Source organism: Pleurodeles waltl, chromosome 3_2 (genome assembly GCF_031143425.1).
Source record: "Pleurodeles waltl isolate 20211129_DDA chromosome 3_2, aPleWal1.hap1.20221129, whole genome shotgun sequence".
Classification (NCBI taxonomy): Eukaryota; Metazoa; Chordata; class Amphibia; order Caudata; family Salamandridae; genus Pleurodeles; species Pleurodeles waltl.
Genome location: NC_090441.1, coordinates 98,895,241 through 98,912,609, shown reverse-complemented (window position 1 = coordinate 98,912,609; position 17,369 = coordinate 98,895,241). Strand labels below are relative to the sequence as shown.

Sequence of the window (17,369 nt, the reverse complement as noted above, 5' to 3'; positions counted from 1 at the left end):
TCTACTTTAGCCTTTTTAAGCCTCTGGGGAACCACTGGACTTTGGTGCACACTATATCTTACTTTGATAAAGTATAGACCGAGCCAGCTTCCTACAAACAGGAATTCTAATCAAAGAAATACGGTGCCTGTTTTGGAGATAAGTGAAGTCTAATAGAAGAGTATGCTAATTTTGTTTTTTTGTAAATATAGCAAGTAACTCACAATGTCTTGTACTGAGACTTTAAATGGATCAATATTTTTAGGTTCACAGTAATATACAAAACATTTCAATTTAGCAGCATAACACTGTCTAGTTGTAGGTCTGCATGCTTCTTTAAGAATGTCCCTACATTCTGAAGGAAGTTATAAATACCCAAACTCTAGGACTTCAGGTGCCATATCGCAAGATTTAGTATTTTGGAGTTTGGATGTCTGATTTGACCTCTCTTTTAAGTCAAAAGGTCTGGTCTTTTGAGCAGTTAGTGATGTGGATCCACAGCCACATCCAACAGTGTTGTGTACCAAGGCTGACGTGCCCATGGTGGGGGCTACAAGAATCACAGTGAGTGATGTTTGTTTCAATGTGCATACTAGAAATGGAATGAGTGGGAGAGGCAGAAAAGCGTAAGCAAATATCCTTGACCAATTTATCCATAGTGCATTGCCCTTGGACTGAGGATGTGGGCATCTGGATACAAAGTTTTGGCATTTTGAGTTTTCTGCGGTGGTGAAGAGATCTATTTCTGGTGTTCCCCATAGGTGAAAGCATTGGTGAAGTACTTGTGGGCGAATTTCCCATTTGTGGACCTGTTGCTGCGTCCTCCTTAATAGGTCCGCTAACTGATTGTCCATTCCTGGGGGATATTCTGCCAGTAACTGAATGTGATTGGGAATCACCCATTTCCAAATTGTCTGAGCTAGAAGGGACACTAGAGATGAGTCTCCCCTTCCCCCCGTTTTTGCAGATAATACACTGTTGTCATATTGTCTGTAGGGACTAACACCACTTTGTGTGAGATTTGTGTAATGAATGCCTGGAGTGCAGGAAAGACTGCTATTAAATAATTGATTTGATAAGTCTGTTGAATGGGATCTCATTTCCCTTGCATGGTCAGGTTGTTGAGGTGACCTCCCCAACCTATCTGTGATGCATCTGTTGAGTGTCTGAGGCACAGGGTCCTGAAAGGGATGCCATTTTGAAAGGTTGGTGGGATTCCACCATTGCAGAGAGCAGTGAGCCTTGCTGTCCAACAACACTAGATCCTGAAGATGATCCTGTGACTGAGACCACTGACGAGAAAGGCACTTTTGCAGTGGACGCATTTGTAGTCTTGCAAGGGGAACGAGAGCAATGCAAGAGGCCATCATCCCAAACAGTTTCATGACTAGTTTTACTGTTTAAGTATGATTCTCTTGCAATTAGGCAAGGGGATTTTGAAAAGCATGAATCCTTACTGGGTTTGGATATGCTAATGTCGACTGAGTGTTCAGAATTGCTCCCAGATAAGGCTGTGTATCTGACGGTTGAAGATGAGATTTGAGATAGTTTATTGTGAATCCCAAATAGTGATTGAGTAGAAGATTTATCGTATACTGAGTGTTTTGCTGCCATGTTTGAATGGTACTGGCTTTTATGAGCCATTCGTCCAGATGAACGAGTTACTTACCTTCGGTAACGACTTTTCTGGCGGATACATTAGCTACCTGTGGATTCCTCACCTAATGAATACTCCCATTGCGCCAGCATTCTACGGAAATCTTCTTCCTAGCTTCTGCACGTCGACGAGGACGTCACATTTGCCCACGCGACGCCGTCTGACATCATACAGGCAATAAGAGGTCCTCGCCGACGTGCCGACGTCAGTACCAAAATTTTTTACGTGCCTGAGAATAATAGGCCATTGAGATAAAAGAACAAATAGCAATATTTAATGATATTCCAAATAAATACATCATTCTAAGAACGTAATTCTTCTTTTTTTTTTGTTTTTAAACAAATAAATAAATATATGAGCAATATATATACATATGAACATATATACAGAATATATACAAATCCTCAAAACCAAGAGGAGCACACTCAAGAATTACTTGGTTAGACCAGACAGGCAATGGGGAGGCGGGTGGGACCGTGAGGAATCCACAGGTAGCTAATGTATCCACCAGAAAAGTCGTTACCGAAGGTAAGTAACTCGTTCTTCTGATGGATACAACTACCTGTGGATTCCTCACCTAATGAATAGAGTCCCAAAGCAGTACCGCGCCCGGTGGTGGGTGCCTGAATGGTCAAACCAAGAAATCCTGCAGCACTGACCGTGCAAAATGGCCATCCCTTCTGACCTCAGAGTCCAAACAGTAATGTTTCGCAAAAGTGTGAAGGGACGACCAAGTTGCGGCCTTGCAGATGTCGACCACAAGAACACCCCTGGCTAAGGCCGAAGTGGCCGACTTAGCTCTGGTGGAATGAGCTCTAATACCATCAGGAGGATCCTTCCTTGCCAAAGAGTAACACATTTTAATGCAAAGAACAACCCACCTGGAGAGTGTTCTCTTGTGGACTGCCTTTCCTCTCCTCTTTCCCACGTATCCGATAAAAAGCTGATCCTCCAGCCTGAAATCCTTTGTCCTGTCTATGTAAAAGCTTAGCGCCCTCTTTGTGTCCAAACGGTGAAGTCTCTCTTCTTCCTTTGAAGGATGAGGCGGAGGATAGAACGTGGATAGAGTAATTGTCTGGGCCAAATGAAAGGGTGAAACAACCTTCGGAAGGAAAGCAGCCTTGGTCCTCAACACCACCTTACCCCCATAAAACGTTGTATAAGGGGGTTTTACCGATAAAGCCTGCAACTCACTCACTCTCCTTGCAGAAGTTATAGCAACCAGGAAAACTGTTTTAAAAACTAACAATCTTAAGGGGCAAGAATGCATAGGCTCAAAAGTGGGCCCCATAAGGAAAGTTAGGACCAAGGACAAATCCCATTAAGGCATAACGAAAGGAGTTGGAGGGAATTTATTCATAAGGCCCTTCAAGAATCTAAGTACTATAGGAGATTTAAATAACGAAGGCTGGTCTGGAAGACAAATGAAGGCTGACAAAGCAGACAAGTAACCCTTAACAGTAGCCACTGCACAACCCCTCTGTGCTAAAGACAAAGCAAAAGATAAAACGTCCGACAAATGAGCACGTAAGGGATCAATCTGTCTCTCTCCACACCATACCACAAATTTAGACCACCTATTAGCGTAGATCGATTTAGTGGAGTGTCGCCTGGCCGCTAAGATAACGTCCACTACCTCAGGCGGGAGAGAAAAGGAACTCAGGTTGCCCCGTTCAATCTCCAGGCATGAAGGTGCAGGCTCTGGAGGTTGGGGTGTAAAACCTGCCCCTGCGACTGCGAGAGGAGGTCTGCCCTGAACCGACTGACCGCGAAGGGATGGGAGGAAGGCCTTGAGAGCCAGACGTACAGCCCGTAACTCTAACAGATTGATATGAAACATCTGTTCCTCTGGAGACCAAAGCCCTTTGATCTCCAGGTCCCCCAGATGAGCTCCCCACCCTAGAGTGGAAGCATCCGTTATGACCATGGTCACTGGTGGAGGCTGCGTGAACGGCCTTCCCCGGGAAAGATTGTCGTCCGCAATCCACCACTTCAAATCCGTGGCAGCATCTCTGGAGATCCTGACAGAACCTTCGAGATCTCCTTTGTGTTGAGACCACTGCCTTCGGAGGCACTACTGAAGAGCCCTCATGTGCCAGCGAGCTTGCGTGACCAACAGAATGCAGGAGGCGAACAGACCGAGCAGACGTAGGACCTTGAGGACTGGAATGACCGCTCCACTTTGAAACATTGGAACCAACGCCTGAATGTCTTGAAACCGCTGAGGCGGAGGAAAGGCTCGATTCAATGTTGTATCCAGTACTGCCCCTATGAACAGCAGGCGTTGAGGGCTCTAGGTGAGATTTGGGCACGTTCACCGAAAAGCCCAGGTCGAACAACAACTGGGTTGTCGACTGCAGATGATGCAGCACAAGCTCCGGGGACTTGGCTTTGATCAACCAGTCGTCCAAGTAAGGGAATACTGCTATCCCCTTCCTTCTGAGCTCTGCCGCAACCACCGACATCACCTTCGTGAAGACTCGAGGTGCTGAAGTAAGACCAAACGGGAGGACCGCAAACTGATAGTGCTGCGACCCTACCACAAACCGGAGATACTTCCTGTGCGACTTGAGTATCGGGATATGAAAGTAAGCATCCTGCAAGTCGACAGACACCATCCAATCTCCCTTGTTCAACGCCAAAAGCACCGGAGCTAGGGTCAGCATCTTGAACTTTTCCTGTTTGAGGAACCAATTCAACACCCTCAGGTCCAGGATTTGGGAATCAGGAAGTACCTTGAATAACAACCTTGACCCTTTTCCTGCTCTGGAACCAACTCCACCGCGCCCTTTAAAAGGAGGACTTGAACCTCCTGTTCTAACAACAGGAGGTGTTCTTCTGAAGAATAAGATGGGCGGGGCGGGATGGGGGGCGGAAACTCCCGAAAGGGAAGGGTGTAGCCTTTTCTCACAATGCTGGTAACCCAGGCGTCTGATGTGATGACCTCCCACTTGCGAAGAAAATACAGTAACCTTCCCCCTACAGGAGAGGAGTGAGTGGGAATTGGTGGAAGCCTAAGGCTGCTTCCCCTGCTGCACCCCTCCAGAGGAAGAGGCAGAGTGCTGCTGAGAGGCTCCCCTGGTACGAACCCTACCCCTCCCTCTAAAAGACCTATAGGTGAGAGAAGAGGTAGGCTGTTGGAATTTCCCCCGAAAGGAGGAAGAGGATGAGCCACGACCAAATCCTCAAAACCTCCTAAAAAATCTGGAGGAGGCAGAAGAAGTGGCTTGTAGTCCTAACGACTTCGCCGTGGCCCTGCTCTCCTTAAACCTCTCCAAAGCCGAATCTGGCTTGGCACCAAAGAGCTTGTCCCCATCAAAAGGGAGGTCCAACAGGGTCGACTGCACATCCGAAGAGAACCCTGAGTTGCGAAGCCAAGCTTGTCTTCTCGCAACCACAGCCGTGCCCATCGCTCTGGCCACCGAGTCAGTTGTATCCAACCCAGATTGGATAACCTGGGTTGCAGCAGCTTGAGCGTTTGACACGAGATTCAATAGTCGTTGAGGAACCTCTGTATGCGTAGATGTTATCTCGTCCATCAGAGCATAAATGTACCTCCCCAAAATACACGTAGCATTGGTGGACTTTAACGCCATGCTACATGATGAGAACACTTTCTTTGATTGCATATCCATCTTTTTGGAGTCCCTGTCCACCGGCACTGATGGAAAAGATCCAGGCGCAGATCTTGTCGAACAGGAAGCCTGGACCACCAAGCTTTCAGGCATAGGGTGTCTGGAAAGAAAGCCAGGGTCAGTTGGTGCAGCCCGATACCTCCTGGCCACAGCCTATTGACAGCCGAGGAAGATACCGGCTTCTTCCAGACCTCCAACACAGGCTCCAGCAGCGCCTCGTTAAATGGCAAAAGAGGTTCTGCTGATGTAGAGGCCGGATGTAAAACCTCAGTCAGCAGATTTTGCTTCACCTCAGATACCAGCAAAGGAAGTTCCAGGAAGTTAGCTGCCTTCTTTATCACAGCATGAAAAGTGTCCGCCTCTTCAGTATACTCCCCTGGAGATGACAAGTCCCACTCAGGGGAAGTATCAAGGCCACTAGCTGTGTCCAGCCCATGAAGACCCTCGCCAGAGTCCTCAATTTCTCCTTCCTCCAGGGCCTGCTGATACTCTTGTTCTTCCAAGAGACGGAGAGCACGTCTCCTCGAATGCAGCCTCTCCTCAATCCTCGGCGTCGACATGGCGTCAGCAGATGTCGAAGAGCGACGCCGATCACCGGATCCGTCCGACGCCGGGTCAACAGGCGCCACAGGTAGCTTCGGCGCCGAATCAGGAGTCGGATGAAGAGAAGACTGCCTCGGAGTCGCAGAAGGCCCAGACGGCGTCACTGGCCGAAACACCGAAGCCGATGGAGCCAAAACCTCCGGAGCCAAAACCTCTGGAGCCACCGGAGCCGACACCGGCGCCGAGCCCACGTTCCCCAAGGGGAGAAAGGGCATGAAGGGTGCTGGTCGCAAGCGGAGCCGGAGTAGCCAAACTGAAAGCCAAAGGACCCGAAGGCCCCGCCGGTGCGCCACCTGGAGCCATCTGCTGAAAGATGGAAAACATCGCATTTAAAAATGCGGTATTATCGGCTCCAGGGGCCGGAAAAGCCAGATACTGGGGTGCCTGGATCGAAGGCGACACCGACGCCGGCCTCGACGTCTGCAACGTCGGTGAGAACAGTTGAGGCTGTGGCACCTCAAATACTGAAGGCGGCTGGCCCGAAGACCCGGGCGAAGTCGGCGAGGCTGGAGAAGGCAAAGGCGTCGATGGATGAGGAGTGACTGTGGGACTGACCTCCCAAGTCTTCTGACGCCGAGTCGATGGCGACCTCGACCGAGACCTCTCCTTACTCGACCGGCGCCGGGAGTCTCGATGACGTCGATGAGACTTCGGCGAGGAGGATTTTCTATGATGCCTCTTCTCCTTTCTCTTCGACTTCGCCATAAAAAGTTTGGCCTCTCGCTCCTTCAGGGCTTTCGGATTCATGTGCTGACATGAATCACACCTGGCCACATCATGGTCGGAACTCAAACACCACAAACAGTCCGAATGTGGGTCAGTAACCAACATTTTGCCCCCACATTCTCGATAGGGCTTAAAACCAGACTTCCTCTGAGACACAGTAACCTCAGAGAAAAAACACACAGCCAAAAAAAACACTAACTGTCGAACAGCAACAGTAGCTCCCTCAAAGATAACCGTTTCGAATGGCACGGAAAAAAGGGAACTGACGTCGGCGAGGACCTCTTATTGCCTGTATGACGTCAGACGGCGTCGCGTGGGCAAATGTGACGTCCTCGTCGACGTGCAGAAGCTAGGAAGAAGATTTCCGTCGAATGCTGGCGCAATGGGAGTATTCATTAGGTGAGGAATCCACAGCTATTTGTATCCATCAGAAATGGGAAAATGTGTATGTGTGGTCTTCTAAGAAATGCAGCTACTACCTCTAAGTATTTTTTAGTACTCTTAGGGCTGTTGCTACCCCGAATGGTAGTACTTTGAATTGATAATGCTTTCCCGCAATGACAAATCAGATATTTGCAGTGTGCTGGATGTATAGGAATGTGGAAATACGCATCTTTGAGATCTAATGCAGTCGTGTAATCTCCTTGCTGTAATAGAGGGATAACATCTTACAGGGTGACCATGTGGAAATGCTCTGAAAGTATGTATCGGCTCTTTGGTCTTAAGGTACCGTCTTTTTGGGTGCGAGGAAGTACAGTGAATATACTCGTAACCCTTGTTGGAATAGAGGAATTGGTTCTATAGCCTCTTGTTCTTTTAACAGAACAAGATGGTCGTGAAAGAGTTTGTGAAAATGAGGAGGAAGGTTTGGTGGAGAGGAGAGGAGTTCTAGACAACAACCATGATGGATAATTGATAGAAACCACTGGTCTTAGGTGATGATGTACCATTGTGGGTAAAAATGAGCAAGTCTTCCTCCGACAGGAGATGTATGTGCTGTGGGGATTTGTAGAAAGTCACTGTTTTGCATCTAGAGGCAGATGTTTTGCCTCTTCCTCTATTGTTAGTACTCCCATATGATCCTATATTATTATAGAAATGTTTACCTTGTTTTTGTTGTGAAGTAGACGGCTCTGTGCCCGATGTCTTATAACCACCTCTAAATTGTGGCCTACAAAAAGTACCACTACTGGGTGTAGTATATAAGACACCTATAGCTTAAGCTGTCTGAGTCCTTCTTTAATTTTTTTATAGTGGTATCTACCCCTGGGCCGAATAGATGCTCTTTGTCAAAAGGCATATTCGAGACTGCTTGTTGCATCTCTGGCTTAAATCCTGAACACCTTAACCATGCATGCCTTCTTATAACACTAGTATTAACCCCATGTGCTGCTGTGTCAGCTGCATCAATGGCACATCTGATTGAATTATTGAAGATGGCCTGTTCCTCTGCTACTATCGCCTGTCATCTTTTTTGGTGTTCTTGTGGATGATATTATAATAATTCTTCCATTTCGTCCCAGTGAGCCCTGTCATACCTAGTCAGGAGTGCTTGAGAATTTGCAATTATACAATAATTAGCAGCTTGAGCAGCCACTCTTTTGCCCACTGCATCTAGTTTTTTACTCTCCTTATCTGAAGGGGGAGCATCCCCTGTGGATTGACTATTAGTGCACTTTCGTGCCGCCCTTACCACTATGGTCTGGTGGTAGTTGTATCTTTATAAAAGTTGGATGTGAGGGTTCTTTATATTGTAATAATTCTTGCTTTAACAGGTTCTTTAAATATGTCATTTACATGTCTAAGCGTGCCTGGAAGCATGGGTAGAAATTGGGACTGTGTGTGTACTTGTTAACGTGTTGAATAGAAAGTCTTCTTCTATTGGGTCTGTATGCAGTTGCACGATATGATACGCTGCTGCTCCAGCTATAACTTGGTTATATGCTGTGGTGTCCTCAAGGGGAGAAGGCCTTGCTGGATACACTAGGAAGAATGAGATCTTGATCATATAGATCCCCTGCGTCTGTATGTTGCAGAACATCACTTAAATCATCCTAATGTGGTGATGATGTTTGTGGAGAAAACTGTGGGTGAATAGTATCTGGACGTGATGATCGTGGTGGTGGAGTAGAAGTACAGGAGAATGAAGCAGGAGGAGGTTGTTCTGAAGCCTTGTCCTTTTCTTTGGAGACGTTTTTAGAGGATGCACAGTGACCAATGGCTCTTGAAATGTAAGTCTCCTTTTAAATAGAATAGGAGAAGAAATGAAAATGTCACTTACCCAGTGTACATCTGTTCGTGGCATATGTCGCTGCAGATACACATGTTTCGCACAGTCCGCTGCCTGGTGTTGGGCTCGGAGTATTACAAGTTGTTTTTCTTCGAAGAAGTCTTTTTTGGTCACAGGACCGAAGGACTCCTCCCTCTTCGGCTCCATTGCGCATGGGCGTCGACTCCATCTTAGATTGTTTTCCCCGCAGAGGGTGAGGATGGAGTTGTTTGCTATAAATAGTGCCCATGCAATGGAGTGAATACGTATGTACATAAAAAGTTTATAATAATTATTTACAAATGTACAAATGTTTAAGATTTAAGATCTACTTCTAAACGGCTACAGGCTTCCCGGGGAGGCGGGAGAGCACATGTGAATCTGCAGCGACTAATGCCACGAACAGATGTACACTGGGTAAGTGACATTTTCAGTTCAATGGCATATGTTGCTGCAGATACACATGTTTCGCATAGACTATAAAGCAGTTACCTCCCCTAAAAGCGGTGGTTTAGCCTGTAGGAGTTGAAGTAGTTTGGAATAATGTTCTTAGTACAGCTTGGCCCACTGTAGCTTGTTGTGCATTTAGTACGTCTACACAGTAGTGTTTAGTAAATGTATGAGGCGTAGACCAGGTTGCAGCCTTACATATTTCGCTCATAGGAATGTTTCCTAGAAAGGCCATTGTAGCACCTTTCTTTCTGGTTGAGTGTGCCTTTGGTGTAATAGGCAATTCTCTTTTGGCTTTAAGATAGCATGTTTGAATACATCTGACTATCCATCTAGCAATGCCTTGTTTAGAGATTGGATTTCCTATGCGTGGTTTTTGAAAAGCTATGAACAGTTGTTTTGTTTTCCTGATTAGCTTTGTTCTGTCAATGTAGTACATTAGTGCTCTTTTGATGTCTAATGTATGTAGTGCCCTTTCAGCCACGGAATCTGGTTGTGGGAAGAACACTGGCAATTCTACTGTTTGATTTAAATGGAATGGTGAGATTACTTTTGGTAAAAATTTTGGATTTGTTCTTAGAACTATTTTATTTTTGTGTATTTGAATAAATGGTTCTTGTATGGTAAATGCCTGTATTTCACTTACTCTTCTGAGGGATGTGATTGCAATGAGAAATGCGACTTTCCAGGTTAGATATTGCATTTCACAGGAATGCATGGGTTCGAAAGGTGGACCCATGAGTCTTGTTAAGACGATGTTAAGGTTCCATGAAGGAACTGGTGGTGTTCTTGGTGGTATAATTCTTTTTAGCCCTTCCATGAATGCTTTAATAACTGGTATTCTAAATAGAGACGATGAGTGAGTAGTTTGTAGGTAAGCAGATATTGCTGCGAGGTGTATTTTTATAGATGAAAAAGCGAGATTCGCTTTTTGCAAATGTAGTAAGTATCCCACTATGTCCTTTGTAGAGGCATGCAATGGTTGGATTTGATTGGTATGGCAGTAGCAAACAAATCTTTTCCACTTAGATGCATAGCAGTGTCTAGTGGAAGCTTTTCTAGCTTGTTTTATGACCTCCATACATTCTTGTGTGAGGTCTAAGTGTCCGAATTCTAGGATTTCAGGAGCCAAATTGCCAGATTCAATGATGCTGGGTTTGGATGCCTGATCTGTTGTTTGTGTTGTGTTAACAGATCTGGTCTGTTGGGTAGTTTGACATGCGGTACTAGTGAAAGGTCGAGTAGAGTTGTATACCAAGGTTGTCTTGCCCATGTGGGTGCTATCAGTATGAGTTTGAGTTGGTTTTGACTCAACTTGTTTACTAGATATGGAAGGAGAGGGAGAGGGGGAAAAGCGTATGCAAATATCCCTGACCAACTCATCCATAGAGCATTGCCTTGTGATTCGCGGTGTGGGTACCTGGATGCGAAGTTTTGGCATTTTGCGTTTTCTTTTGTTGCGAACAAATCTATCTGGGGTGTTCCCCAAATTTGAAAGTACTTGTTCAGAACTTGGGGGTGAATTTCCCATTCGTGGACTTGTTGGTGGTCTCGCGAAAGGTTGTCTGCTAGTTGGTTTTGGATCCCTGGAATAAATTGTGCTATTAGGCGAATGTTGTTGTGAATCGCCCACTGCCATATTTTTTGTGTTAGGAGACACAATTGTGTTGAGTGTGTTCCTCCTTGTTTGTTTAAATAATACATTGTTGTCATGTTGTCTGTTTTGACAAGAATGTATTTGTGTGTTATTATGGGTTGAAAGGCTTTTAACGCTAGAAATACTGCTAACAGTTCTAGGTAATTGATATGAAATTTTGTTCGGTGTACATCCCATTGTCCTTGAATGCTGTGGTGATTGAGGTGTGCTCCCCACCCTGTCATGGAAGCATCTGTTGTTATAACGTATTGAGGCACTGGGTCCTGAAATGTCCGCCCTTTTTTTAAAATTGTTGCTGTTCCACCATAGAAGCGAGAGGTATGTTTGGCGGTCTACCAACAACAGATCTTGAAGTTGACCCTGTGCCTGTGACCATTGTGATGCTAGGCACTGTTGTAAGGGTTGCATGTGTAGTCTTGCGTTTGGGACAATGGCTATGCATGATGACATCATGCCTAGAAGTTTTAGCACAAATTTTGCTTGTATCTTTTGGTTTGGAAACATAGCACTTATTACCTTGTGGAATGCTTGCACTCTTTGTGGACTTGGAGTGGCAATTCCTTTTGATGTGTTGATGGTTGCCCCTAGATATTGTTGTGTCTGACACGGTTCGAGGTGTGACTTTGTATAGTTGATGGAGAAACCCAGTTTGTGAAGGGTTTGTATGACATATGTGGTGTCGTTTGTGCACTTTTTTACTGTGTTGGTCTTGATTAGCCAATCGTCTAGGTAAGGAAACACATGTATCTGTTGTCTCCTGATATGTGCTGCTACTACTGCTAGACATTTTGTGAATACTCTTGGTGCAGTTGTTATTCCGAATGGCAACACTTTGAATTGGTAATGTATTCCTTTGAATACGAACCTTAGGTACTTTCTGTGAGAAGGGTGTATCGGTATATGAAAGTACGCATCTTTTAGGTCTAATGTGGTCATGTAATCTTGCTGTTTGAGCAGTGGAATGATGTCTTGTAGTGTGACCATGTGAAAGTGGTCCGATATGATGTAGGTATTTAGTGTCCTGAGATCTAATATTGGTCTTAATGTTTTGTCTTTTTTGGGAATTAGAAAGTACAGGGAGTAAACTCCTGTGTTTTTTTGTTGTACTGGTACTAACTCTATTGCATCCTTTTGCAGTAGTGCTTGAACTTCTAGTCCTAAAAGTTCTAAATGTTGTGGTGACATTTTGCGTGTTTTTGGAGGGATGTTTGGTGGGAATTTGTGGAATTCTATGCAATAGCCATGTTGGATTATTGCTAATACCCAATTGTCTGTTGTAATCTGCTGCCAAGACTGGTAGAATTGGCTTAGTCTTCCCCCCACTGGTGTTGAGTGAAGGGGTTGTGTGACTTGAAAGTCACTGTTTAGGTGGAGGTGTTTTTGGAGTCTGGAATCTTCCCCTACTCCTTGGGAATTGACCTCCTCTATATCCCCTGAAACCTCCCCTTTGGAATGAACCCTGATATGGTGTGGTTCTTGTTTGTTGGCTGGTGGTGTCTGTGGGTTGGCCACGAAACCCCCCTCTAAATGGAGTTTTTCTAAAAGAGCCTCTGCTCTGCGGGGAGTAGAGTGCGCCCATGGCTTTGGCCGTGTCTGTGTCCTTTTTAAGTTTTTCAATGGCTGTGTCCACTTCAGGACCAAAAAGTTGTTTCTGGTTGAAGGGCATATTAAGGACACCCTGCTGGATTTCAGGTTTGAAGCCTGAAGTGCGGAGCCAAGCGTGTCTCCTTATGGTGACAGCAGTGTTGACTGTTCTCGCTGCAGTATCGGCTGCGTCCATTGAAGAGCGGATTTGATTGTTTGAGATCGTTTGTCCCTCTTCAACTATTTGCTGCGCCCTTTTTTGGTATTCCTGGGGAAGATGGTCTATGAGAAGTTGCATCTCATCCCAGTGTGCGCGGTCATATCGGGCCAGCAGCGCTTGAGAATTTGCGATGCGCCACTGGTTGGCTGCCTGTGATGCTACTCTTTTTCCTGCCGCATCAAATTTTCTGCTTTCTTTGTCCGGAGGTGGGGCGTCGCCAGATGTATGGGAATTTGCTCTTTTGCGAGCTGCCCCTACTACTACGGAGTCAGGTGGTAACTGCGAAGTAATAAACACTGGGTCTGTGGGTGGTGGTTTGTATTTCTTATCCACCCTTGGGGTGATGGCTCTTGATTTTACGGGCTCTTCAAAAATTTGTTTTGCGTGCCGTAACATCCCTGGTTGCATTGGGAGACATTGATATTGGCTATGTGTAGCCGAGAGGGTGTTAAATAAAAAATCATCCTCTATAGGATCGGAATGCAGTTGGACATTGTGGAATTCTGCTGCCCTAGCCACCAGTTGCGAGTATGAGGTACTGTCCTCTGGCGGTGACGGCTTTGTGGGGTATGAATCGGGATCATTGTCCGGCACTGGGGTGTCATATAGGTCCCAAGCGTCTTGATCCTGATTATCTTGACTTATGGTAGTTTGCGCTGGTGAGTGCATTTGTGGCGGTGTTTGTGCCGGCGATGCCTGTTGTGGTGGAGAGGGCGGAGGCGTGACTTTTTTAACCACTTTGGCTTGTGGTTGTGCGTCATCCTTGAGAAGTCCGATCCTTCTTTTTCTCATTATTGGGGGAAGGGTTGATATCTTCCCTGTGTCTTGCTGGATGTACAGTCTCTTTTGTGTGTAGTCTGATTCTACACTTTGGAGCTCTTGTCCAAATCTGTGCATCTGGCCACTTATTCCTTGTTCCTCTGTGTAGGATGGAGGTGTGGAACTTTTCGGCGCCGAGAGAGAATCTTTTTTCGGCTTCGGCACCGACAGAATTTTTGTGGCTTTCGGCAGTGTGTCTCGGTGCGATGTTTTTCGGTGCCGGCATCTTGTTTTTGCCTCTCGGAGCCGCTATCTCGGCTCCGAGGTTGCTCCATGGCGGTCCCTCGACCGGAGTCGGGTGTCTTCGCTATGGGCGTGCCCTTTTTCGGCGCCTTCGTCGGGTCGCCGGTTTTATGGGTCGAGCCATGGCCTGTTGGCAGTGGCGTCCCCTGGGCTTTTGTCTTCTCGATGGTTTTAATTTTCAACGTCTTACTCACTGTTTGTTGCTGTTGTTCGACGTCGGAGTCTCCGGATTCTGATTCCGGAACCGAGAATGTTTCCTCTTCGTCGTCGAAACGTTGTTTTGTCGGCGTAGACGCCTGGCTCTTCGGTCCCGGAGTGTTTTTCTGGACCGGAAGGCTCGACAGGCCTCACAGGTATCCTCCTTGTGCTCGGGGGACAAGCACAAGTTACAGACCAAGTGCTGATCTGTATAAGGATACTTACTGTGACATTTTGGGCAGAAACGAAACGGGGTCCGTTCCATCGGCTTCGATGTCGCACGCGGTCGGGCCGACCAGGCCCCGATGGGGGATCGAAGCTACCCCAAAGTCTTCCGATGATCGGTGTCGATGTACCTAACTATCCCGATACCGAACGGAACAATACCAACGCTTTCTTCCGAGATTCTGACTAACTTTCCGAACCGAAACACGGAGCGAAAAGGAATACGTCCGAACCCGACAGCGGAAAAAAAACAATCTAAGATGGAGTCGACGCCCATGCGCAATGGAGCCGAAGAGGGAGGAGTCCTTCGGTCCCGTGACCAAAAAAGACTTCTTCGAAGAAAAACAACTTGTAATACTCCGAGCCCAACACCAGGCAGCGGACTGTGCGAAACATGTGTATCTGCAGCAACATGTCATTGAACATATAATTCTTCCTGTTCCTTTTTGTATATGAATTTTGCTCTGTTTAGCGTCCATCACTTCAAGGATAGGCACTATAGAAGATGACTCCTCCGAGGGAACTGTAGAAAGTTTCCTAACTACAGTTTTCGGCTCCGAATCCTCTGAGACAGAATGTTTTATTTGAACCAAAAATGTTGACCACCAAGTGGATGGAATTTTCTTCGGCTCCGAAGTGGAAGTGTCAGATTTTCGGTTCGATCAACCAATTTAGAAGTATTTTTAAAAGGCTTTGTTTGGTCAAATGGTGCTGGTGTACTTACGAACTGCGCCGCTGGGATGGACTGACTCTTGACGTCCAAATCTTCATTCAACTCAGAGTCTCAAATAGAAAAGGATGTCTGGTGTTCGATTTCTTCTTGTGCGTTCTCTTCTCCAGAGATGTCAGGAGTTTCTATGATTACAGAGCCATTTCTAGCCAACAAGTTCTTCAGTCCCAGAGGGTTTTCTTTCAATGAAAAGACCTAAAGGCATCACAGGTCTCTTCATTGTGTTCGGGGGACAGACACAAATTACACACCAAATGTTGATCCATGTACAGAAACTTGGAGTGACCCAGAGGACAGAACCAAAACTGAGTATGTTACATCAGCCTATCATTCTCCGACTACTGCTGTCAAAGTAGGCCCAAAAAGGGTGTGGATGCCCCTGAGGGTAAACTTCGGATCGACTATTAAAAGTATAGAACACGTGAACGAAAACTATACAGACACTGATAGAAAGGTGGGAATAAAGTTCAGAAGATACCGACCCGAGAGTCACCGGAGTGCGAGGAAACACGGCCGTACCTGATGGTGGAAAAAAAACCAACATAACAAAGGACTCTATGCCCATGCGCACTATTACACAGAGGAGGAGTCACTTGATTTTGGGACTCGAAAATAGTCTTAGAAGAAAAACAACTTGTAACACTCCGAGACAAACACTAGATGGTGGACTTATGCAAGCATGTGTATCTACAGCCATTGAACATAAAGTAACAAAGTATATTTTTGCTATATAAAAACAATTGGCCTGGAGTTAGAGTGTGCGCTGCACTTATTGCGTGCGTGTGTACAACAAATGCTTTGCACTACTACTACCACAAAAGAGAGCATTAGTATTAGCTACTTTAGCCTCTGTCAAGCCTCTACACAACTCCTGGACTTTGTGCACACTGTATCTCACTTTGATATAGATTATACAGAGCCAGCTTCCTACAACATGCAGCCAGAACATTCCTATCCACTGGATGGGCATAGCATCTTCCACTGACCAATCCTTCAAAAACTGAACGTGGAGTCATGGAACTTTGCTTTTATTCAGTAATGAAAGGGTTTGTGGTCTCTGCTCTTGAAATGTGAAGTCAAGTTCTTAGTTGCTCATTAAGATTCTGTGAATGGATCCAGAGGTCATTCAATCAGTCTCCAGTTTGCTGGTACGTGACGTTTCTCTTGCTTCTGCAAACATAAATCAGAGTGAATCCAAGGCGCTTTTAAAAGTGGAGACTTAATTAACTGGTAGCAAATAAATGTGCAGCTGTGATAGCTTGCCTGAAAATTCCATCTTCCTAAGCTACCTACTGCTCTTGCTAAACCACCCAATCATGAAGATAAGGCTCAATTCAGGGTTGCTTCAACTGTGGCATAACGTTCTATTGTAGGTTGTGCCTTGGACACACATCAGTCAGGGTTCCATTCTAGGCACAGGACAGAAACAGCTCTACTAAGTGTGATGCATCTGCAAGAGGAATGCTCGTGGTATCCACATCACATCAGATTAGATCTGTGTGCACCCTGGCACACCAGTCATCCCCTATATGTAGGATAATCTCACTTTGGCTTATTGCAACCTAGAGACAAGTACAAACGTATCTGCACAAGTCTTGGCTTCAGTGGAGGAGTACAACCAGAGTTAAAGAAATGGGATCCTCGAAACCCACATTCCTTAAAACCACATGGTCTAAAAACAGGAAGCACACCAAATAAGGTGCTAGGAAAGGGCGTCTAGCTCAAGTGCCTGAAAATAAACGAGAAAAACACAAAAAACAATAGCATGTCAAGTAAACTAAAACATGATTTATTATCTTGCATCCCAGTCTCCTCTTCACTGAAGACAAACAGAGAGAAATGCCTTATGTTAAACACTCAGCAGACAGTGCAGCCACTTGTGGCGCATGCAACAGTCCCTCAATGAACAGGAATCTCCCAATATTACAAAGAAGCAGAGAAGGGATAATGGAGCCTACAAGTAACTGAATTATATTGAAAATACCCAAGACTTGCCATTCATTGGAATCCTTTGTGTAATTTCAGTTAAACCACTGCTGTATGTAAATAAAATAAAAGGCTAAGCTCTCTCACACATACACTCAAGCGCTCTCCTGCCTTGCAATCTCTTTAAATTATTACAGTTTATAAAACTAACCATTATCAAGAGTAACTTCAACTTCAGGGTCTTCACTTGTTTCAGATGAAGGGGGTCTATTAGAATCTAAAATAAAAAAAGGAAAACTGATTAACATTAATTTAATGTGCTCTACATTTGAAAAATGTAAATCACATCATAACAAAAACAGTAACTCTGTATAGTGGTAACTTCTGTACTCCTAGTTCTTCAACCTCTTCAGTCAAAACCTAGAATGGCAACTGTAGGACATTACTG

The 17,369-nt window shown here is 45.5% G+C and overlaps 1 protein-coding gene across 2 annotated transcripts in view; it reads right to left on the bottom strand.

Annotated features, from left to right (window-relative positions):
* The window catches only part of GTF2I (general transcription factor IIi), a 1,115,084-nt gene that overhangs the window by 717,552 nt on the left and 380,163 nt on the right, over positions 1-17,369 (bottom strand). For both annotated transcript variants that reach the window (XM_069226909.1, XM_069226910.1), the window contains one exon: positions 17,133-17,198. In XM_069226909.1, coding sequence (XP_069083010.1) covers positions 17,133-17,198 — 66 coding nt within the window. The remainder of the gene's footprint in view (positions 1-17,132; positions 17,199-17,369) is intronic.